The sequence below is a fragment of the Manihot esculenta genome, chromosome 9 (genome assembly GCF_001659605.2).
Source record: "Manihot esculenta cultivar AM560-2 chromosome 9, M.esculenta_v8, whole genome shotgun sequence".
In the NCBI taxonomy this organism is placed as follows: domain Eukaryota; kingdom Viridiplantae; phylum Streptophyta; class Magnoliopsida; order Malpighiales; family Euphorbiaceae; genus Manihot; species Manihot esculenta.
The window spans coordinates 598,149-623,682 of NC_035169.2; the positions used below are offsets into that span (position 1 = coordinate 598,149).

At 34.7% G+C, this 25,534-nt stretch overlaps 1 protein-coding gene across 2 annotated transcripts in view; it reads left to right on the forward strand.

The window, feature by feature from the left end:
- The first annotated feature begins 5,949 nt into the window (after nucleotides 1-5,949).
- The window catches only part of LOC110622613 (protein ZINC INDUCED FACILITATOR-LIKE 1), a 42,337-nt gene continuing 22,752 nt past the window's right edge, over nucleotides 5,950-25,534 (forward strand). The window contains exons 1-9 of one of the 2 annotated variants that reach the window (XM_021767182.2): nucleotides 5,951-6,289; nucleotides 6,382-6,422; nucleotides 7,256-7,316; nucleotides 7,407-7,509; nucleotides 7,632-7,734; nucleotides 10,424-10,477; nucleotides 10,577-10,639; nucleotides 18,772-18,821; nucleotides 19,111-19,186. In XM_021767182.2, coding sequence (XP_021622874.1) covers nucleotides 6,139-6,289; nucleotides 6,382-6,422; nucleotides 7,256-7,316; nucleotides 7,407-7,509; nucleotides 7,632-7,734; nucleotides 10,424-10,477; nucleotides 10,577-10,639; nucleotides 18,772-18,821; nucleotides 19,111-19,186 — 702 coding nt within the window. In that variant the 5' untranslated portion in view covers nucleotides 5,951-6,138. Of the gene's footprint in view, nucleotides 6,290-6,381; nucleotides 6,423-7,255; nucleotides 7,317-7,406; nucleotides 7,510-7,631; nucleotides 7,735-10,423; nucleotides 10,478-10,576; nucleotides 10,640-18,771; nucleotides 18,822-19,110; nucleotides 19,187-25,534 lie in introns of both variants that reach the window. The other variant, XM_021767183.2, reaches the window with a different exon arrangement.

Genomic DNA, 25,534 nt, shown 5'->3' on the forward strand with positions numbered 1-25,534 from the left:
ATTCGAGGACGAATATTTTTAAGGGGGGGAGAATGTAATACCCGGCTAGACTCCGGCATCGGAATTCCTGTCGTCCGGTGGAATCCGGGGTGTCGGACGTCTAGAGGAGGGTAGGATTTATGTTTTACTATGTGTTATGATGTGTGTTAATGTGTTAAAGGCAAATGGAATTAAGTTTTGAGCTGAAAGGACCCAAGGCAGCTGAGCCAAGTTCGGCCGCCGAAGGTAAGTTCGGCCGCCGAAAGTGTTCAAGGTTCGGCTTCCGAAGTGCAAGTTCAGCCCCCGAATGTTGCATGGTTTTGCATGCGATTCGGCAGCCGAAGCTGAGTTGCTAAGCCAGCTCTTGTGCGATCCTTAGTCAGCATTGTGGACAGGTGTTATCACCAGATCATGTCCAGAAGTTGGTCACGTCTCCCATGCTTTATTTGCTCAGTTTGAGCAGCTCATGCACGAGTTAGCTTGTGTTCAACAAAGTTTGAAAGTTTGAAGCAAAAAGGTGAGGTTTGAGAGTTGTGACTTTGAAGAGGAGTTGATCCATTTCTCTTGTTCAGATCGTTCATCCTCTTGTTTACAGAGGGTAAGTGAAGATCTTGAACATGTTTTTTAATGGTTTCCAGCAGGTTTAGGAAAGGTGGGGTAGAGATGCATGCGTGGATAAGGTAGGGTGTAGTTTTGATGATTTATGCATGTATATATGTTTATGTGTTATGTTTGCTTTGTTGTTTGGGGTTATTAGATAGTTTTGGACCCCTGTGAACATATACTTGTGTATATGTGTGTGGAATCGTTGACGTATGCATGTTTGGAGATGTTGAAGGGAAGGAGGAGCTTGGTTTGCCATCGGGCTGAGTTCTGGATGAACTCAGGTTCGGCAGCCGAAGGTTCATTCGGCCGCCGAACCTCTTGCATGGTGGCTTAGGCTGCCACAGCTTGCCCCCGCGAGTTTTGCATGTTCGGCTCTGTTTGGAGACTTCGGCCGCCGAAGGTGCCGCCGAAGGTGCTTGAGTTTCGTTTCTGGAGAAGACGTTCGGCCGCCGAACCTGCCGCCGAAAGTGTTCTGTCCAGCCTTCCTTTGCATGCTTTGCATGAGGTTGAGAGTGAGTTTAAGGGGAGTCTGGGGAAGTTTCATAGAGTTGGTCATAAGCTAGTTTGGTCCCTCATTTGAGTTTATCTGTATCTGTACAGACCAGAGGAACCAGAGAGAGCAGCAGTGAGTACTGCTCCAGAGTTTTCAGAGCCTGCTCAGTCAGTCAGTCCAGTTAGCCAGAGGTGAGTGGAACTAAACGTAATCTTTGACTTGGACCATGAAATGCTTTTAGCATCAGTCATGCATCATGAGTATATTGTAGGTTATGTGCATTAGTATCCACGAATATGTTGCATTGCATAGTTATCTGTTGATGTGAGTAAATGCTGAATGATCCAATAGTCACAGACAGGAAGTCCAGGAGCCTTTGACTACGCCCTGGCAGGTATAGCGAAGTCCAGGAGCCTTTGACTACGCCCTGGCAGATATAGCAAAGTCCAGGAGCCTTTGACTACGCCCTGGCAATGGTAAGTACAGAGGTATTATATACACATATACATATATGACAGGAAGACCAGGTGCTCGATTCTACGCCCTGGCACAGAGTTACTGGGACTATGTGGTGACAGGTTTACTCTTGATGTGGTTTATCTGTGTTATGACGCATTCCATGAGAGCATGTTTTCCTGAGATATTTTACTGTTCTACTCACTGGGCTATAGAGCTCATCCCACTCCCTTAACCCCAGTTTTGCAGGTTCAGTGGTCAGTGTACAGGGACAGTGCAGCAGAGTACAGAAAGAGTAAAAGAGCTTGTAATAGTATAGAGTGGACATGTAAATTGTAAAGAGATGGTATAGTTGTGTAATGTTAGAGTTGTGCTTGACTTAGTTGTATTGTGTTGTAAAGCTTTTGTTACATACATGATCTGTATATGTATATATGTTTTAAACCAGGCTTAATAGGTATGAGTTAACCCATCTAGAGCAAGCTCTAGTCAGGGGTACAGAGTACAGAGTACAGAGTACAGAGTACAGAGTACAGAGATAGTGCATGCACAGGTTAAGCCTTGGTTCAGCAAAGAGTTTTTTTTTCTTTTTCACAGAAAATGTATGTATCATGTATGAGTTTTACAGGTACACAGAGAGTATTGCAGGCTTGCTACGGGTTCTGGCGGCCTTAAGCCGACCTGAATCCTAGCGCCGATGACGGTCCATTTTGGGGTCGTTACAGTTTAGATCTAAAATTATAGGCAATAACAAAATCTGAAATGTTAGATGGACTGAATGGTTGTATAATTTATTAGTAAGGGAGTAATATGTATTGAATTTAAAATATTGAGGGACTATTTACTATGAAATATGAAAATATAGGGGCTAAAGGTCTGTTAAAGTTGCAAACGAAGGGACTAAATTGATGGTAAACTTATTGATCTGGGGACTTGATTCATGACTAAATTACTAGTATCCAAATTGGGCAAAACATAAATTGCTATGAAATTGATAATAAATTACTAACATAATTAGCTCATAAATAAGTTGTTTAAAACAAAGATTATATCATTATATTTAGTCAGTACAATATCAAAGTTTGCCCATTCACTGTCCAAGTACAAAGATCATATTAATAACTTTTTTCTGCATATCCTAAAATTATCATAAGCTTCCAAAAGCCTGTACCCATATATACTCCAAAAAATTTAACCTATTTACCAGGACTACCTGTACCCATAATTACAAAAATACAAAAGTACAAAATCAATATTGTCCATAGAAAACCAGCTTCCAAAATCTTCAAGGGTATTGGTAGTATCTGCATCTTCCAAAATCTTCATTACTTGTGGCATCTCAGATAGATCTCCCATGTATGTTAGATGAACTGCCATTTCTCTGTTACAAAAAAAAAATGAAATGAAATTAATTTATTCACTATATGATCTAAAAAATAATATCCACAAATACTTACCTTCTCCTTAATAGGTGCCCTTTGGCAAGTCCTTTTATTATGCCCTAGTTGCTTACATGTGGCACATCTAGTTGTCTTTGATTTGGTCCTTACATTTGATGGAGCAGCTTCACCTTGACATATCACCATCTGCTGATAAGGCATCCATTAGTTTACCTGTTGATAAGTCATGACGCATTCTTTCACAAGTTCATGACGCATTAAGTCATAAGATATATCACCATCTGCTGATAAGGCATCCATTAGTTTACCTGCAACCCACTTAGAATTTGCATTTGCATTTTTATTATCCATTGCCCTAATACATGTATGATCACTTGCCATTGTTTTAATCATAAAGGTTCTACCATCTGGTATCACTGATGCATGTACTCTTCATGGACAACCAGCGGTGGCACATATAGCTGTAACCCTTTTCAAATAATTTTTTTCCTTGTAATAACATAATCCCCCTTAATAGCATAATATCGTAAAGCATTCCTAAAGGCAGAAGCATCAACAAAACATTGACCAATCTCAAATTGGATCTCACCTTCACCATTATATGCAAATGGATTATTGTAAAATCCATGCAAATGATCCTTCTGGTCTGGTGCATTGTCACCATCTGATGATGATGAATCTATTGAAGCTTCTGACTCTAAGTTGCTCAATCCATCACTATCCTTAGCAATATCCTTTTCATCTAACTAAACTTCTGAATCTACATGACTATCACTACTAATCTCATCTAATTCATCAATTCCAACAGTTTTTGTACAATCACTGCCATCAGAGGACTCAAATTGATATTCATTTTCACTCTCAGTCATTTCTGATTCTGTACATTTGCCCTTGCCATTCTTAGTACCCTTAGTTATTCCACTGCCACTAGCATCAGCAGACTCCAAATTGTTTCCACTACCCTTACCCCTGCCTCTAGCTAAGCCCCTTCCTCTGCCTCTTACACTAAAATTGCCTCTCCCATTATCCCTGCCCCTAGCTAAGCCCCTTCCTCTGCCTTTTATACTTACACTGACTCTACCCTTACCCCTGCCCCTATTTTCATTTCTACCACTGCCCATGTTACAATTAGTGCCTCCATCTCCATCAACTAGTATTTCAGATTGAGCCGTTAAGGGTACCTCTACAAAGTCACTTGCAGGTGATTTAGATGTATTATTTTTATGAACAGTTTGATCTCCATCATTTCTTTCCTCCACAAATACAAAATCATCATAAACAGTCTCATTTATAAATTCATTTGCATCATTTTCAGAATTCCCCTCACTTTCTTCAGTGACTTCCAAAATAATCTTTTCTTTCTCCTTACTACTGTCACATTTTTCACTATTGCACTTTTCTTTCATCTCATATTGCTTTAACCAGAAGGGCTTGAAAGGTGGAGGTTCACTTTTCCTACCAGATTCTGTGTCCAAAGCAAACTTCAAGGGCCCATCAGCAATCACAGATAATGCATAATGTTTCTCATAGCAATTCATTTTTATCAGAGGATTATCAGCATACTTTTCAAACAATTTATTCACATCATCATCCCCTTTAACATGTATTCCACAACTAGAAATAATATCCATAAAGTCAGATTTAATCCTAAATGCCTTATGGCAATCTAATAATAGACTAAAGTATGAGTACATATCTGGGTTAACATTTCGCACAATGACAACCTCCTTCTCAAAGTGCAAGACCAATTCATATAATGAAGCCACCATTTCTATCAAATAACAAAAAAAAACATTAATAATAAAACACAAATTGTAAAACAGGTAACCCTAATCCCTAAATCGTCAAAAACCTAATCATATCGTAAAACCCTAACCCTAATCCCTAAATCATAAAAATGCCCAACACCCTAAATCATAAAAAAACCCAAAACCCTAATATTTACTATATTCAACTAAGTAATTCATATATATATTACCTAAGATTGAGCTTTATAAAATAAGCGTCACGGCTTTGCCGAATAGAGATGAGATTCGACAGATTGCCAAATAGAGATGAGGTTCGACAGATCCAGATGGGTCAGAGAAATGAAGCTCCACCTTTTGTTTCTCGTTTGATTTGATAAATCGAATGGGAGAACAGGTTAGAACAAGTTAGAGAATTATATTAATGATGGGTATTTTAGTCTTTTAACTAAGACTAACGGTGATTTAACTGAAAATCTAACGGGAGGGGCTAATAGCATAATTTTTAAAAATCACAGTGACTAAATTGAAAGTTTTTTAAAATAGAGGGACGAAAAGTTATATTTCATTAAATCAGAGAGACTAAATTGTAGTTTACCCTTTATTTTATAAGTTAAAAAGTTGAATCTAGGTTTAGTTATAAAGTTGAATGAGTTAAAGCTCTTGAATAATGGGTAAGTACATATATATTTTAAAAAAATAGAATAAATTAGTGTTTAAAATCAGTTTTCAATTAAAGGGAAGGGAGCGGTTAAAGCAGATTTAGCGAGACGTGGAAGAGGCAACTTCGTTTCCTTTGTGAAACGACAAGAAGAAGAGCATATGTTATCTACACAGGTGTATTTGTTATCATATCAAAGCGAAGCCTGGTGGACCCACCGGCTTGGTGGCTTTAGACTCTCAACCGTACGGCTTCTTTAATAAAATAATACCAACAACAATAATAATAATTTAATAAACAACGAGATACGCGAGTCCAAATAATAATAATAATAATAACGAGATACGCGAGTCCAAATAATAAACAAAACGTTTATAATACTAATAATAATAATCATAATAAAAAATATATTTAAATATTTTTAAATTATAAAAAATATTAATTAATTATTTCATTAATTTTATCTATTAAACATAAAAAATATAAAATTATTTTAATTATTCACTTAATAAATAAAAAGATAAATTTAGAATGAAAATTTCTCTTTTCCATTTAATATTAAAAACAAAGATATTAATTTATTCTATCTTTAACTCATTAACAAGGCATCGAGCGTTGAACTATTAGTGGACGCGTGACTTTAACGGCAGGTCCTGTGCTGCTTCTCTTTTGTTGAAAGTTGGATTCTGAGGCAGTTTCCTGTCCATAAATTGAGAAGTATCAGTATTTAATGCATGGAGTGTGTAGCTGTGCCTCATACCCTACAAGCTACTTTTCTTCAGCTACTCCTAGCGCCAGATGGATGACAATGATCAAGAAAGGCACCAACCCTTGCTCACCACCTACTATGAGAATTGCCCAGGTTGCCAGATTGATCTCTCCAAAGAGACCAACCCTCGCATTCCCTTCAAGCTTTTATTCTACGTTTGGGTTATTGTGCTTTGCGCAGGTTTTTCTTTCTTTTCTGTTCTGGGTTTTTCTTGTTTCTTCCAAAATGTTTCTGCAATGCAATTTATTTAATGTCTGTTTTGCATTTTGCAGCTTTGCCTATATCATCTCTTTTTCCTTTCCTTTATTTTATGGTAAGCTTTTCATTATGGAATTCCTTTAATTAATATCTGCGTTATTCTTTCTTTTTTCTTTTCCAATTTATTTTAAGGTCATATGTGGATGCATTGACCCTTTTGTTCGGGTTGAATGAATTTCATAAAAAAATTTTGATTTCCTTTATAACATCCACTTTATTTCATAACTGATCTACTTGTGATTGGAATTAGTAGTTTATAGCACAATTGTATATTTTCAATGGAGTTCTTACTTTGGTAAAACTGAAAGAGGTGAATGACTTTACCTAGTGATTGTGATATTAGTGCTAAATTTTCTGGGAAATGTACCAGTAGAGTGAGGAATAGTGAGAGTGATACTCTTTCAAGGCAGAGGACAGGACATCACCCATTGTTGTTCTTAGTTCTACCAAAAACAATGCTACTTTATCATGATAGTATGAAATCATACACACAAAAATAATATTTATATATCCTCTCTCTCTCTTTGCCCAATCCTTATCAATGATTTGAGTCCGGTTTAAATGAAAATTATAGTCTCCATTGAGTGCCAGGGATTACATGATGCATTTATCTGTATATTGGTAGATATTGTTAGCATCATAGTTATCATCAATGAATTACAGTTTGAGGTGCTGCTTTCTGTGTTTTTATAAAAAAAATTCATAATTATATTTTTATCACTTCAAACCATATCCTAGGTATTGTAAATCACCTAATCATAGTCATCTTTCACACCAATTGGTTGTGAATCAACTCAGAGCGCCATTGATCAAAGGCTTGTCAAACTGTTCTTGATATATGTTCTTAAATTTTATTATGTGTAGCCCTTGAACATTCACTTTCTGCAGATAAGGGACTTCCATGTTGCAAAAAGAGAGGAAGATATTGGCTACTATGCTGGTTATGTGGGTAAGTGTATTTTTTGCATACATAGTGTACTTTTTTCTTCAATATCTTGTTTGAGAACTTGAATCCTTGATATCATTCATTTCCTTGAAGGATCTGCGTATATGTTTGGAAGAGCTTTGACTTCTGTTCTCTGGGGAGCGATTGCGGATCGATATGGTCGAAAACCTGTCATAATATTTGGCATAATTACATTGTTAGTTGTGCTGGATGTCTGTTTTTTTATACAATTGTTCATAAGTGAGATTCTGCATATATGGTATAGAAATTTGCTGATGTATTTGCTTTTGCGCTTCTGGCCTTCTCCTTTTATTACAGGATTATTTTCAACACACTCTTCGGGCTCAGCACAAGCTTTTGGATGGCAATTTCTATGAGGTTTTTTCTTGGAAGTTTGAGTGGCATACTTGGTCCGATGAGGGTACTTCATTTATTTTAGATGTTTTGAGTTCCACATGGGAATCATTTTGAGATTTCTTTTATTTTGTCCTGCTAAATGATTTCCTTGAATGTCTTCCTAATATATTACTGGTATTATGGAACAGAATGATAGAGTTTTTCACTCAATGTATGATCGAAGCTGCATTAGCTTTTGGTGTTGGTCTGTGTTTTAATACTATAGTGTGGTAGTGACAGCATAATGCATGAGTTTAAAGATTTAAGAAATTTAGAAATATGTTCTTAACTTAGCAGAGGCTTATTTTGGGATACTTTACTTTAGAATTCTTTCTAGTTTTTTCAGAGCGTCGTGCATATTATTGTTCATAATAGCTGATAGTCCATAGTTAAACATTATGATTCAATGGGTGTTTTAGCAATATGCCATTTCTTCTAGAATGGGCTTAGTTACAATTCTTTAGGAGTCCATTGCTATACTTTTAGAGTAAATCAGTTTACACCCATGTTTGTTATGATTTATTGCCATGTTTTTCGTTGAGTAAAAATTTCAGAAGTTTTATTTCTTTGAATTTTTTGACACAATTTAACTACATAAATTTGATGCTAATGCAAACTTTGGTTGTGATTGTTGATGTTTGATGACTTCAAGTAAATTATTAGAATTTGTGGAAATTACTATTTGGTTCCTCTATTTTAATGAAACTAACATGCATTAGTTAATTCCTTATTTTTGTTCGGTCTATTCATTAGTCCTTCCGTTTTGTTTAAATCAAATAGTTTAAATCAAGTTGTATTTTTGTTCGATCTATTTATGGACATTTTGATATATTTTTCAAAATTGAAAGACTAACCAATAAGTTTTTCTATATCACAGAGATCAAATAGTAATTTTTTTCTTATTATAAGTTTTTCTATAACCTTATGGACATTTTGGTTGTGCCTTCATATTACATTTCAAATCTTGTGGTTTGTGATATTGTGATACTTTGTAATTTGTAGTAATGCCTTAGTATCGAACTATAGAAATTGGGAAAGAGAAAAGAAAGAAAATGAAGATTTGTGAAAAGCTTGACTATTTCCTTAAGTTGATTAGAGTGTATATACTATTAGGCTTACAACTTGTATAGAAAGTTTTTGAATATGATCCATCAATTCTTATAATTTTTGCCCAATCCTAGCACAGTTATAGTAAACATCCCCACAATCATAGCATAATCATATTGTTGTCTTAACACTCCCTGCTAGTTATAGTATATATGTACCATGTGCACCCACCTTATCATAAATACAGTCAATCCTAAATTCTCTTAGAGATTTAGTAAAGATAGCTACTAACTAGTCACTTGAATCAACAATGATAAAAAAGTGAAGCTTCAACTCAATCTTCTATCTGATAGAGTGATAACCTCTATATGTTTTTTTCTTTCTGATAAATGGATTTGAGGCAATATGCAAGGTAACTTGATTTTGATATTTCATTTTGTTTATCTGACATCTCTATACATCAATTCTTAGAAATTGCTTTATTCAAATAAGCTTACAAGTTGCTATGGGCCATAAAATAGTATGTTTCCTCCATTATTGATTTGGTTATTACATTACTATTTTTTACTTCTCGAAATATTTGATTTCCCCACTTAGAACACAATAAATTAAAGTATATTACTTTTCTGAAGGATAACTTGTTTAGTTTGCATTTGAGTAACAACTTGTTTGTTTTCTTGTCTTTCATACAACAAAATTTGTCTTGTATATTTTGCACTTTATCTTATATGATCTTTCACGTAGGTATTTAAGATTGCCAGCTTGAAGTGTAAATAATAGAAACAATTGTATACTTTTTTTTGAACTTTTTCAAATGAGCAATACGAGATATAATTGGCATGTGGATTGGTTGGATTGTTGTACAAATTTTAGAAGTTTATGAATTTATGGATTATTGTACAACTTTAGAAGTTTTAAACTTTTCAAATTAACATTTTTAGTTTCTCTTTTTGGCATCTATATTATTTCTCATGAATTGATCCTTTTGGTTTCTCTTTTCATTTTCAATGTAATATCAATTATATTTATAGAATCGTCTTCTTTTGGACACCTTTAGGCATTTTGGCATTCGCTAATTAAAAAAAACTAAAATCAAAGTCTAATCAATTAAATTATTTAGAAAAACAAGTATCACAAGTTAAAAAAAATTGATGGTGTATTAAGTACTTGAAATAAAGCTACCTTGAGGCATTTTGGTATCTTTTAGCAAAAAAGTCATAGTCTAATATGTTTAAATTGTTTGGGAAAATAAGTATCCAAGTTAAAAAAATTGGGTAGTGTATTAATTACTTAAAATAAAACTACTTTTCTGTGGAAAATAATACATGAAATTTCTGTATGCCTCTTCATGATGCATTGTCTTTACTTTGCAAATGGCAAATATAAAGTAAATTCGTGTCTATCTAAGGAATGTGAAGACAAATTATAATGTTAAACATATAATCCCTTCTATATATTGCCTAGATACCTTTCTTGCCATATCTTTTTCCTTTGGTTTGGTTTACTAGTCTTTAGGTGTTCTAACTACTAAATGCCGCCTATGGCTCTTTGCATGATGCCTTGGCTCTTTTCTCCCTTTGTTTGTGCTATTTGGTTGGCTTACTTTGCCTATTATTATTATTCATGCTATGCAGATGCTTAATGCTATTATTATTATTATTTGTCAGGCATATGCCTCTGAAGTTTGTAGAAAAGAATATCAAGCTTTAGGAATGTCAATTGTAAGAATATTTTCTCCCTTTTTATCGTATCTTCTTTTGGGCTTTTATCTTTATCAAACCGTTGCATTATAGTTTATGGAACACAATTATGCTCTTCAGATAAGCACATCATGGGGCATTGGATTAGTTATTGGTCCAGCTCTTGGAGGCTTTCTTGCGCAGGTAATTTTTCTAATCAATGCATCATCTTACTACTTATAGTGACAAAGTTTTAGTTAGCATAGTGATGCAAAGAAACTTGAACATATTTATAGTGAACTAATACAATGTTAGAAGAATGAGCTCTATAATGTAGGAGTTGTTGGGTGTTGGACGTTATGTCATCAGAAAAATGACAAGTTTCTACATATTTAGTTGATAACATGGAATTTGAATCCATATGTTTATTCATAACATTTTTTATGCTATTCATATTGGATTGTCTTAGAGAGGAGGGTAATTTTATGTTTAGTTTTCAAGGCTATCATTTTTTATTCTTTGACAATATGCATTTAGAGATCCAAGGTTATTTTTTCTATTACGGAAAATTTTATGGTTTGCTGAATTAAGTGCTCTTTGAAAACACGGAGATAAGGATAAAAAAAGGGATGAAGTTGACATCTTATTGATTTGTTCTTGCTTTATGACTTGTAAATTTCTTTTTTTGGCTAATGGCATGAGTTCATGACCTTGAGCTTTCATTCTCATTTTTTCTTCATTGTTGTTGGCTGTTATAGGTTATAGGAAGTAAATATGTTAATATAGGAAGTAAATATTGATAGATGGGTAAATTGCTTAATCTTAGGGATTGTATAATCATAGACTTGATTCTCCTTCCTGTTTAGATACCGTCACTCAAGTATGAATAGGTTGTAATCTCTATTGTGAAATATAACAAATATTATCTTTCTACATGGTATCAGAGCCATTCTCGTAGAGATTTAATATTTTTTTCTCTCTCGACAAGTTTTAAAATTTTTGGAGACTTAGAGCTCTGTTTATTTTGGTTACCCATAAAAAGGGTAACATTTGTAGACTTAGGGCTTTGTTCATTTGGGTTATCCATAAAGGGTAACATTTGGATCTCACCATCGCCGAAATCGTCACACCGTCCCCTTGTCAGATCTGAGGTTTGTTTGCCGTTCAGGTGTTGGGTGGAGGTGTTCTTTTCGGTACTGTTCATCGGTACTGTTCACGGGTACTGTTCATCAGTGCTGTTCACGGGTACTGTTCATTGGTACTGTTCACATCGGGTACTGTTCACGCCGGGTACTGTTTTCTGATTCTGTGTTTCTTTTGTTGCAATCATTTTGGGTTGTTTGTCCTTATGGCTGAAGTTAAAACCACCACTGTAACTGATGTGATTCCTATGACGACTAAAATCACGGAACACAAATTGAATGGATCTTCAGATCAGGGAATTTTGATATCTGCAGATGAATATGCACAATTCATCCAATACCAGGCATCTCTAAAATCCTCTAATTCCTCTATCACTACAATTGCCGAGTCAGGTAACTTTACTGCATGTCTTGTGTCTTCGCCCTCCAAATGGGTTATTGATTCTGGTGCTACCGATCATATGTCAGGTAATTCTACCATTTTGTCCAATCTTGAGTCTCATGCATCGCCTTCTTATGTTACTCTTGCTGATGGCACTAAATCTTCTGTTATGGGTTCTGGTCATATCAACTTAACTCCTCTTTTTGTATCCTCTGTGTTATGTCTCCCTAAGTTCGCATTTAATTTACTTTCCGTTAGTAAACTCACTCGTGCATTGAATTGTTGTGTCTCATTCTTTCCTGATCACTGTGTTTTTCAGGATCTTTCGACGAAGCAGATTATTGGTAGAGGGCATGAGTCAGAGGGTCTTTACGTCTTGGATCAGCCACTACCTCGATCTCCTCGATCTCTGTCATGCTCCACGCGCTTAACACCTTTTTATGTTCATTGTTGTTTGGGACATCCTTCTCTCTCATCTTTAAAGAGGTTATATCCACAGTTTCATTCTTTGTCTACTCTAGATTGTGAGTCTTGTCAATTTGCCAAACATCATCGTTTACCTACACTGTCTCGAGTTAATAAACGGGTTTCGTCCCCCTTTGAGTTAGTACATTCAGATGTTTGGAGTCTTTGTCCTGTTGTGTCTAAGTCTGGATTTAAGTATTTTGTTACTTTTGTTGATGATTTCTCTCGTACTACTTGGTTATTTTTAATGAAGAGTCGTTCAGAATTATTTTCTGTTTTTTGTGCATTTTATGCTGAAATCCAAACTCAATTCAATACTTCCATCCGTATATTACAAAGTGATAATGCTAAAGAGTATCTCTCTGGGGAATTTCAGTCTTATTTGTTACGAAAAGGGATTCTTCATCAGTCCTATTGTGTTGCCACTCCTTCACAAAATGGAGTTGCTGAAAGAAAAAAATCGACATCTTCTTGAAGTAGCCAGAGCTCTCTTATTCCAAATGAAGGTACCTAAATGTTTTTGGGCTGATGTTGTATCCACTGCTTGTTTTTTGATCAATCGTATGCCTTCCTCCATCCTTCATGGTGATATCCCTTATAACATTTTGTTTCCCACTAAATCTTTATTTCCTATTGAGCCACGTATCTTTGGTTGTACTTGTTTTGTTTGTGATGTTCGTCCACAGGTTACTAAATTGGATCCCAAATCACTTAAATGTGTCTTCCTTGGCTACTCTCGACGTCAGAAAGGGTATCGTTGTTTTTCTCCTAATCTGAATCGGTATCTTGTGTCTGTGGATATAACATTCTTTGAGTCCACTCCGTTTTTTCCACAGTCATCTATTTATAACACTCAGGGGGAGGAAGATGACCTCTTGTTATACACTGTTCGCTCTCTGTCTCCTCAGACTACTCCTACACCTTTCGCTCATGTGCCAGGTCGCCCTCCCATCTTTCATGTGTATTCCAGACGCTTAGAGGACTCTGACTCCGTTCCGCTACCCGCTTCTTCGTCGACAGATCCTGCTCCCATTGATCCTTCATTGTCTGATTTGGATTTGCCCATTGCTCTTCGCAAAGGTAAACTTACTTGCACTTATCCTATTTCATCTTGTGTCTCTTATGATCAATTATCCTCTTCTTCTCGTTGTTTTGTCACTGCTTTAGATTCTATTTCAGTCCCCAAAACTGTTATTGAGGCTTTGTCCCATCCTGGTTGGCGTGCTGCAATGGAAGAGGAAATGATGGCCCTTGACACTAATGGTACTTGGGAGTTGATGTCCTTGCCCCCAGGAAAGCGGGCTATTGGGTGCAAATGGGTGTTTGCAGTAAAAGTAAACCCTGATGGATCTGTTGCTCGCCTCAAGGCCCGTTTAGTGGCCAAAGGTTATGCACAAACTTATGGAGTTGACTATTCTGATACATTCTCCCCAGTTGCCAAACTCATCTGTCCGATTGTTTATTTCCTTGGCAGCTACTCATGTTTGTCCTTTGCATCAACTGGATATTAAAAATGCTTTTCTTCATGGTGATTTTCAGGAGGAGGTTTATATTGAGCAACCACCTGGTTTTGTTGCTCAGGGGGAGTCAGGTAAAGTTTGTAGACTTCGAAAATCCCTTTATGGCTTGAAACAAAGTCCTCAGGCATGGTTTGGCAGGTTCAGTGAGGTGGTCCAACAGTTTGGAATGAAGATGAGTAAATGTGATCACTCAGTGTTTTACAGAAATTCTGATAATGGAGTAATTTTGCTTGTAGTATATGTGGATAATATCGTTATTACAGGAAGTGACATTGCTGGCATCACATCCCTAGAATAATTTCTTAAAACACAGTTTCATACAAAGGATTTGGGCTCCTTAAAATATTTCTTGGGAATCGAAGTTATGAGGTGTAAGAAAGGCATCTTCTTATCTCAAAGAAAATATGTTCTTGATTTGTTGGCAGAAACAGGAAAATTGGGTGCTAAGCCTTGTAGTGCCCCAATGATCCCTAACCTTCAACTTACCACAGAAGACAGTGAGCCATTTGCAGATCCTGGAAGGTATAGAAGATTAGTTGGCATTTTGGTGATGGAGTAATGGAAACCCCAGTTTCAGTAATTAGGCATGTAAGCTTACAAATTTGGGGATTCACACTCTTTGGCATGTGATTCTCAACAAATGGCCTAAGGCAAGAGCTTGATTATTATTAAAATTTCCAAGCACCAAGTCTCGAAGATGCAACTCATTTTTTAATTGTTGGAGAAAGAGTGCGTAAAGTATTCTTGTGGGATTGAATATTAAGTAGGATTAAATATGAGTTTAGGTACTTAGAAAATATGATTTCTATTTTTAACGCAAAGTTATTGTTTTGTTCAACGAGTTTAGGTACTTGGAAAATATGATTTCTATCTTTAAGGAAAACTTATTATTTTGTGCAACAAGAGTAGAGTGAGTGCTTTCTTGCATATATTTCCTGTTATTGATTTGATATGATGGCAAATTTTCTTCATGAACCTGTTAAAATTATTGATTAAAACATGTCAGGAAAGGACCATACTAAATGTGATTATTGTGGAAGCCTAAGCATACTGAAGAGAATTGTTGGAATCTTCATGGTTGACCAACTAGGCGTTGTAGTAGCAAGTGAATGGGTTCTTCAAGGTCACAAGTTCATTTGTTAGGAACTATTGAGCATTTCTCTCCAAATGAAAAGAGGCTAGACTCACCCTATCTTCTTTGGGTATTTGTTGGTGACAGAAAAAATACTCACAATTGCTCAAACATCCCAATGGATCCTCATTGCTGTTGAAACTTGGAAAGTCCAATTTTGTGTATTTTGGGACAATAGTGCCAGTACTTGAATTGTTTGAATAAGTAGCTCCCACGCCTTTTCCCTTTCTATTCCAACTACTACTCTCTTCCCTTGTCTAAACATTTCCAAGTCAGATGGTTGAAAAATTCTGAGTGAGTTCATCTAAGTGGGCATTGATAGCTTTCTTCCTTGTACGGTTGACTGCACGCTCTTCTTTGAACATTTGAAAGAGTTGACTCAATTGTTGTTGACTGCAATCCCCAGTAATTGTAGGCTCTGATACCATGTTGTTATGGTGCCTGCCAAAGTATTGAGTTATAGGTTTGTATGGATGTAAGTAGGGGAATCAATTGGTAAGGGAGACGAGTTTTTCATTTTACGACCTATTGCAGATTATGGTCATCAAACGGAACCTACAAGCTTTTGAGTTTTAAGTACTCAAGAACTAAATGAAATTTTGAATGCCTTTTCTTAAAAACTTGGCTGCCCTCAAATACATTTGGAAAAACAATAGTTTTAAAAATAAAACTAGGACATTATGTGGAGGTATAGCCTCGTAGGCTGTGCACTGTTCTTGGGGCTCCGAACCGAACTAAACTGGAAAGAACCAATATTGCAAGAATCGAATTGTACTGATCTGAAATTATTTAGCTATTTGGTTCTGGTTTCAGCCATACCAGAACCTTATCGGATCGGAACCTTACAGAAGAACCAATTTTATATATATGTTTTTTAATGATTTTAGTGATATTATGGTTATATTATATAATTTTAGTAATATAGTTTATAGAGGTGTAAACGAACCAAACTGTTCGTGACCTATTCGAGACTCGGCTCGATAAAAGCTCGATTAGGCTCGGCTCGTTTTCTAAACGAGCTGAGCTCGAGCTCACTTTTTAGGTTCGTTTAATAAACGAGCCGAGTTTGAGCTTAGCAGTATTCGGCTCGTTTTCAAGTTTATGAACAAGCTCGCGAGCTGACTCGTGAATAGGCTCGCGAATAAGCTCGTGAGCAGCCTCGTTCGCCAACACCAATCCTGTATCGAAAGTTGAAGGAATATGGAGGATTGTGACTTATCTATAAAAGGACAACCTTTTTACATTCTTTTTCATCAGTTTTGGGTTTGAGAGAATTCAATTAAATAAAAAAATTTAATTTAAAAGTCTCTTAATGACTTTATAATTTAAATTTTATTTTTAATTTAAATTTGTTTATAATTTAAATGAATTTAAATTATATTGAGCTTAATTATAATATAATCGAGCTGAAATTCGAGTCTAAATAAGCTCAAATTCAAGCTTTTTGAATAGAGTTTGAGTTGGCTCGTTAATGTAATAAACGAGTTTATTACGAATCGAGCTCGAACTGAGCTCGAGTTTAATATTTATTTTATGAATCGAGTTTAAGCTTATAAATAAAGTTCGAGTCGAGTTTGAGCTCAAACTCGAGTTTTTAAATTTAGCTCGAACTTGAGTTTTTAAATTTATTTTTTAATTGAGTCTGAACTTATCAAAACTTGGTTTTGTTCGGTTCGATTACAGCCCTAATATTTTATATCTTATGTAGTTCCAATATAATCTTATTAATTTATACTACTAAAATTATAGGATTCTATTTAATGAATTCAAATTTTAATATTATAAATTATTAAATAATATATAGTAGAAAATTGTAAATAAGGAAAGGTATAAATAAAATAGTTATTTGAGAGTTATTCCAAACTCAATAAAATTTTAGTTCATTGTGTGTGTATATATACTCTCTCTTTATTATTTTTATATTTTATACTACCTAACTAATTTTACAAATTAAATTATTCATGTAATTTATATATGATTCTCTCTATTAACAATTAAATAGCTATTAAAAATATTATAAAATAACCATATAATCTAATTAGTTATTAAAAATTTATAACAATATGATTTAAATAATTTAATTAATTAATCATAGTTTATTCTATCTAAATAGGTTATATATATATATATATATATATATATTTGTTATTTCAACTATAAATATATTAATCACATAATTATATTATATAAGTGAATCACATATTAGTAATATAATATATCTTTATATATTAATTAAACATATACTTTTTCATTAAATATATATAATTAATAACTATATATAAAATAATATAATAGTTTTATTGAGAATTGTAGAGAATATATATTAATATTGATATTATTATTGTTTAAATGTTAGTATTATTATTTTTTATTATTATTTTGATATTAGTTATTTATTATTTTAACTAAACGTAAAAATATTATAATTTTATTTGCAAAAATCAAGATTTGAACTGAGATTGAAATTAAAATTAAAGTTAAAAAAGAATCAAAATAAGAATTGGAACCCTACCGAAATTGCTTAGAACCGTACCGAAATCATACCGAAATTTGGTTCTAAGTATGGTTTTTAAAAATTAAAGAACCGGAGGTTTAGTTCCGGTTCTTGTTAAGTACTGAAATTGCTTAGAACCGTATCGAAACCATACCGAAATTTGATTCCAAGTATGGTTCGTAAAAATTAAAAAACCGGAGGTTTAGTTCTGGTTCTTATTCTTAACAAGAACCGTACCAAAACCAAAACCGAACAGTTCTATTAATCTGAAATAAAAAAATTATCACTTTAACAGAAAACTAATTGATAATCAATAATTTGAAATCTGCAATCTGTCGCTTGATTCAATTTGTTGTCGACTTCCTTTAGACTTCCCATGTGGAAATCTCTTGTATTTCAAAAGATTATCCGTCCTCACATTATCTGCTGTGTTATCATCTTTTTCCTAGGATAACAGGAATATTATTAATATTGTGCTAATAAATATTCTTTTTCCTTTATTGCCAAGTGGGTTGTAAAATAGGCTTAACTTTTCTGTAATCTATATTGTCTTATTTGCTAATTCAGAATATTCTTATAGGCTTTACATTTTTAATGGGCTGCCTTGTAACTTTCAGAAATAAGACCATAAAAATTGTTCAATTTAATTTTTTGTCTTCTTTGTTATTGATGGTATTGGCTTTTGATAATTTTAAATTGTTTGTTTATCCATAATATTATAGAATGTAGTTTAAGACTGAATATGGAGATTTTGGTAGAAGGAGATGTGCTTAGAAATAAAGGTCTTCATGCTTAGGTTTTGGAACCTTTGATTTCATTAGGAACTAGCAGTGATACTTGTGCTTTGCACAATTCTATGAAAAAAGTATATATGATTACCTATCCAATATAAGAAAGTAAAAAAAGTTATTTTAAATATGATGTTCCTACACATAAAAATAGTATTATATTAATATCTAATAAATAAATAAAATTTTAATTGTCATCATTATCTTATTTAAATATTTGTTCTATTATAGAAGTCAATTTTCCCCAAGGAAAGTCTTCTATATGCTTAATCTAATACAAGAAAATAACAAAATTTAAAAAATAGTCTGTAATGAATAGTTACAAATTTACATGCCTTATTTGCTAGTAGATGTGATATTTATATACTTCATATTACCGTCTTTGATGTCCATTGGCTGGTCTTTGCTTGCAGCCTGCAGAGAAATATCCAAACATTTTTTCCAAGGATTCTCTTTTTGGGAGGTACACAGTCTTTCTATAAAGAGCTGAGTAGTGAAAAATAATCCATATAGTTGACCCCAACTAGTTTAAGATTAAAGCTTAGTTGTTGTTATTATTGTAAACCTTTCTAGTTTTTACTTTATTTTACCCTTTACTTCCTCACAACAATCTGTTTTTTTAAGGCTAAATTTTCTAAACGTAATTGGTATTGCAATATTCCTATATCTTACTTTGTATTTCTATTTGCTTTTTTTTTTTTGTGGTTCTTTTTAATTAATTCTATGCTTTCTAAACATAAATGTTGTTACAGGTTTCCATACTTCCTACCTTGCCTTTTGATATCAATCTTTGCATTGGGTGTATTTGTTCTTTCTTGTTCACTTCCGGTATGTTTTTCTCTACTTGTACCGTGTTAATTGTATATCGTGTGTATGTCTATATATATATATATATATATAATATATTTATATATAACTTATATTTAAACATAAGTTTTTATAAAATCACATCTTGTATGACAAGTTGCAGTTCATAATGTCGTTGTACGAGGACTATAAAGATGTCAAAATCAAAGTCTATGCTATTCAAATAATTGAGCTTTCCGTGATGCATTTTCTCACTTTTGGGGTGGACTTGTTATATGTTGTAGATGCTGGATAGATCAAATCCATTTTTCAAAAGAGTCCAAAAAATAGAAAAGTCTTTCCAAAATCAATTAATCTTAATTATTGTTAATTTTTAGGATAAACTTTTTGATTATTATCAACCTTTTATTATTTTTTAGAATAGGGTAAACCTTCTAGTTATTATTAAGTACTGTAAGACTTTCAATTTATGAGGAATCCTTATGCTACTGTATGATCCTCACTATATATGTGGTTAGTTCATGAGAAATAAGAAAAGCCGATGAATTAAAACTATATTGAGATTTAAGACTCTCTTATTAACGTGTCTGAGGTGTTAAGGGGCTCCTTCAATGAGCTCCTTCCTTGTCCATTGTCTTGTGACGAGTTCTACGACTCAGGAATATGACAAATTGGTGTCAGAGCTACTCGTCATGGGAGATTTGACAAACTCAAGTGAGAAACTAAAATCTCTACTTCACGAAGTTCAGGCACAAAATGAGGCTAGATTGTTTCAAGTGGAAAAAAGGACGAAAGCAAGGATTACTCAATTTGAGTTCTGTATACAAAATGTCTCCACAATTGCAAAATTTCTTAATAATCCCCATGGCAATTGCAAACAAAGACTTGAATGCAAGTACAGATAACAGCAGCAGTATCTCGAATAGAAGCATTCAAATTAAAGATAGAACTGGCACTTGGGCAAGAGCAAAAGAAAGATGACTGCCATGAATCTAGCATAAAGATTTGAACGGAAGCAACAACTAAAGAGAAGTAGTAGATAGAAGACAATTTCTTAGTCCACCACACTTTATACAATGATTCCTTCTAATATAACAAAGGAATCATTCGGCCTAACATGAGCAATATATTGACTTCCAAATTAAGATGTGTTATAGGAAGTAAATATGTTGTTATAGGAAGTAAATATGGACAAATTCATTAGTAGCTTGATCTTAGAAATAGTTTGATATTAGGCTTGATAAAGGGATTCACTTTCTTAGATCGGTTTTTTGTGTATAAATATGTTGTAATCTCCGTTGTAATATACATAAGAAATATTGTTTCTCGACAAATGATTTAAATTTTCTTTCTGTTCTATTTGGAGACCTAGGGCTCCATTTGTTCTGTTCTTTTAGGTCATCCTTATAGAGTTATGTTAAATACCTAGATCTCTTGTATGATCTACGAGTTTAACTCCTTTTAATATTCATTGTTGGTCGGTGCATCCTTCTCTCCCTGCTTTAAAGAAGTTATGTCCATAGTTTCAGTCTTTATCCATTTTAGATTGTAAGTTGTGTCAATTTGCCAAACATCATTGTTTACCTATAGTGTCTCAGTCAATAAATGGGTTTCGTCTTCCTTTGAGTTAATATATCAGATGTCCGGGATCTTATCCTATTGTGTCTTAGTCTGGCTTCAAGTACTTTGTTACTTTTATTGATGATTTCTCTCGTACAGTCGTACTACTTGATTATTTTTAATGAAGAATCATTCAAAATTGTTATCTATTTTTGTGCTTTCTGTGCTGAAGTTTAAAATCAATTCAATATTTCTATTCGAATGTTGCAAAGTAATAATGCTAAAGAGTATTTTTATGGGAAATTTCGATCTTACTTGTTACAAAAAGGGATTATTCATTAGTTTTCTTGTGTCGACACTCCTTCAGAGAATGGGGTTATTAAACGTAAAAATCGACATCGTCTTGAAGTAGCCAGAGCTCTTTTGTTCCAAATGAAAGTTCCTAAATATTCTTTTCCTGATGCTCTGTACTTGTTTTATTCGTAATGTTCATCCACAAGTTACTAAATTAGATTCTAAATCACTAAAATATGTCTTTCTTGGTTACTCTCAGCTTCAAAAAAGGTATTGTTATTTTTCTCTTGAATTTAATCATTACTTTATTCTTATTGATGTAACATTTTTTTAGTCTACTCCATCCTTTCCACCATCACCTGTTTATGGCACACAGGGGGAGGAAGAAGGAGGAAGATGACCTCTTGGTATACACTGTTCGCCTTTTGTCTCATCCTCAAAATCTTTCTACTCCTTCAGCTCATGTGTGAAGCCGCCCTCCCATTGTTCATGTTGACTCCATTCCACTACCATCTTTTTTGTCGGTAGATCCTGCCCTCACCATTCCTTCCCAGTCCAACTTAGATATGCCCATTGCCCTCTGCAAAGGTAACGTACTTGCACCTATCCTATTTTGTCTTTTGTTCCTTATGATCAATTATACTCTTTCTTTTGTTGTTTTATCACTGCTTTAGATTCCATTTCAGTCTCTAAACCTATTGTTGAGGCTTTATCCCATTTGGTTGGCATGCTGCAATAGAAGAGGAAATGATGACTCTAGATACTAATGGTATTTGAGAGTTAGTTTTCTTGCCCTCCAAAAATAATCTCTAGGCTATTAGGTGAAAGTAAACCTTGATGGATCTGTTACTTTCCTCAAGGCTCCTTTAGTGGCTAAAGGTTATGCTCAAATTTATGGAGTTGATTATTTTAATACTTTCTCTCCAATTGCCAGGTTGGCATCTATTGATCGTTCATTCCTGGCAGCTACATGTGATTGGCCCTCGTACTAATTGGACATAAAACATGCTTTTCTCCATGGTGATACAAGAGTAATTATCAACAAAGGTGACACAATATTTAAATCCAGGCTTGAAAACAATGGAATATGAACCTCAAACATCAGAATGTACAAGATCAAAAGGAGATGGTATTCGTTTGTTAATTCTAGCAATTCAAGGCAAACAATGATATTTGGCAAACTGATATGACTCACATTCTAAAGTTGACTGAAACCTTTGATGAAAAGAAGAAAAAAAAAGAGAGCAAAAGATTTGAGAGAAAATACTTGATTATTCCCCTCAAGCCAATTGGGGTGTATATACTACTTACAATAGTACATACTAGGTAAGAAAATAAATTAATTCCCTAATTATAGCCTAATCATATCCCAATCATATCACACAATCATATCCCTAATTATCACTACAAATCTAGGCTATTTACAAAAATAATCTCAACACTCCCCCTCAAGCTGGAGCGTACATATCATATGCTCCAAGCTTGTTACAAATATACTCTGTTCGTGATCCTCGAAGTGATTTTGTGAAAACATCAGCTAGCTGATCATTTGAGTTGACAAAGCTAGTAGAAATGCATCCGGAATCAATCTTTTGCCTAATAAAATGACAATCCACCTCTATATGCTTCGTCCTCTCATGAAAAACTGGATTTGATGCAATATGGATGGCAGCTTGATTATCACATATCAACTTCATTTTACCAGTATCGCTATATTTCAATTCCTGAAGGAGTTGCTTCAACCAGATGAGTTCGCATGTTGCTAAAGCCATAGCTCGATATTCTGCTTCTGCACTTGATCTTGCAACCACACTCTGTTTTTTACTTTTCCAGGATATGAGATTCTCTCCAATCATAATACAATATCCTGAAGTAGATCGTCTATCTGAAGGGGAACCTGCCTAATCTGCATCAGAATAGCCAACAATTTGTGAGTGACTCTTATCCTCATAGAGTAGTCCTTGTCCTGGAGCTCCTTTGACATATCTAAGAATGCGAATGATTGCATCCCAGTGACTACTGTGTGGAGTTTGAAGAAATTGACTAACCACACTTACAGCAAAAGAAATATCTAGTTGAGTGATGGTGAGATAATTGTCTAGCAGGATCTGTAAGTGGCTCCCCCTATTCAGGAACCAGTTTGACATTTGGATCCATGAGAGATGTCTACAGTCTAACATGTCTGTTTCTTCCAATATATCCAAAACATATTTTCGTTGAGAAATTGTGATACCTGTTTTAAATTGTGGCACTTCAATCTCCAAGAAATACTTCAGTTTTCCAAGGTCTTTAGTTTGGAAATGACTAAACAAATGTTGCTTAAGCTGAGAGATTCCATCATGATCATTTCCTGGAATGACAATATTATCAACATAGACCACCAAGTAGATGCATCTATCGCCATTATGTCGAAAAAATACGGAATGATTAGAATCACTTCGAGACATTCCAAACTGTTGAACTACAGTGCTGAATCGTCTGAACCATGCTCTTGGAGACTGTTTTAAACCATATAATGAACTTCGAAGACGACATACTAAGCTTGACTCCCCCTGAGCAACAAACCTTGGAGGTTGCTCCATATAGACTTATTCGGCGAGTTCTCCATGAAGAAAGCCATTTTTAATGTCCAGTTGATGAATGGTGTAGTGATTAATTGCAGGCAGTGAAATAAGGAGGCGAACAGAAGCTATTTTGGCTACTGGAGAGAAAGTATCACTGTAATCAAGCCTAAAAATCTGTGTAGCCTTTAGCTACAAGGCGAACTTTAAGGTGATCAATTTTGCCATCAGGTGCCACCTTAACTCTATAAACCCATCGACAACCAACAGTAAACTTGCTAGGTGGTAAAGAGACCAGTTCCCATGTTCCATTATTATGAAGAGCAGTCATCTCCTCAACCATTGCATTACACCAACCAGGATGATCCAATGCTTCTCTAACTGTCTTGAGTATAGAAACAATAGACATGATGAAAACAAAAGTATAATAGGAAGGAGACAAACGATGGTTACTCACAAAATTATAAATGGGATGAGGATTTCGAGAAGAGCGGATACCTTTTTGCAGAGCAAGTGGAGTAGCTGTTGCTACTAAAGGCATGACCGAAGCAGGTGATGATGGAACTAGAGGTGAGTCATTAGAAGTACCTACATCAGGGAGATAAATATCATTGTTAGTAGCAGATGGGTGGGGCTGACGTGTGTAGACCTGAAGGGGTGGTGTAGGAGTGGGAGATGGACTGACATGAGGTCAAGGAGAGATAAGAGGTGCAGATATAGACAAAGCTCTAGGAACAAAGGTTTTGTGCATTGAACTAGAAGAAAAGTAAGGGGAGGTTTCAAAAAAGGTGATATCTGCAGAGACAAAATATCTGTTAATAGTAGGATCATAGCATTTCTGACCTTTTTGAAGCCGAGAATAGTTGAGAAAGATACATTTAACTGATTTGGGCTGGAGTTTGTCTTTACCAGGAGTATGATCATGAACAAAACATATACATCCAAAAACCCACAGAGACAACTGGTTGGAGGTCTGGTTAGGAAAGAGAACTGAATGAGGATTGTGATGCTGCAAAACAGAGGAAGGCATACAGTTGGTCAAGTAGCAGGTAGTAAGGACCGCCTCGCCCCAAAAACGCAGCAGAACATTATGATGTATAAGTAAGGTGCAGGCGATTTCAATCAAATGCCAATTTTTGCGCTCGGCAATACCATTTTGTTGAGGAGTATGGGCACAAGAAGTCTCGTAAGTAATACCTTGAGTAGACATGAAATAAGAAAAAGAGGAGGAAAGATATTCTTGTGCATTATCATTACACAAAACCTTAATGCGAATGCCAAATTGGTTATGTATTTCAGCACAATTTTTGAAAAATGGAGAATAACTCAGAGCGATTCTTCATTAAAAACAACTAAGTGCAACGAGAATAATCATCAATAAAAATAACAAAATACTGAAATCCCAAAGTTGTACTGACACGACTTGGACCCCAAATGTCGAGTTTGTTTCCCAAGTTGACATGAGTCACATGCTAAAGAAGACAAAGAAGAAATACTGGGGACGATTTTCTGCAATTTGAGAAGACTAGGATGTCCCAAACGGTTGTGAATAAGCTCAGCGGACGTGGTAGAAACAAAAGCAACTGGAGAGGTGGAGAGGTGATACAATCCTTGTGACTCAAATCTTGTTCCAATTATTCTCCCAGTACTCCGGTCCTGCACCACAACAGAATCAGTAGTAAAGGTTACTGAACAATTAAGATTTTTAGTCAATTTGCTAATAGAGATTAAATTATATGGATATTCAGTAGTGAACAAGACAGTAGTTAAGGAAATAGAAGGAAAAAGTTGTACGTTTCCTATTCCTTTAACTTGAGTTTGTGAACCATTAGCTAAGTTGACTTTAGATGGTGTAGAAGGTGAAACAAGAGTAGAGAAAAGATTGTGATTACCAGAGATATGATAAGAAGTACCAGAGTCTAGGATCCATGGACCAACAGGTGAAGACTTGGTT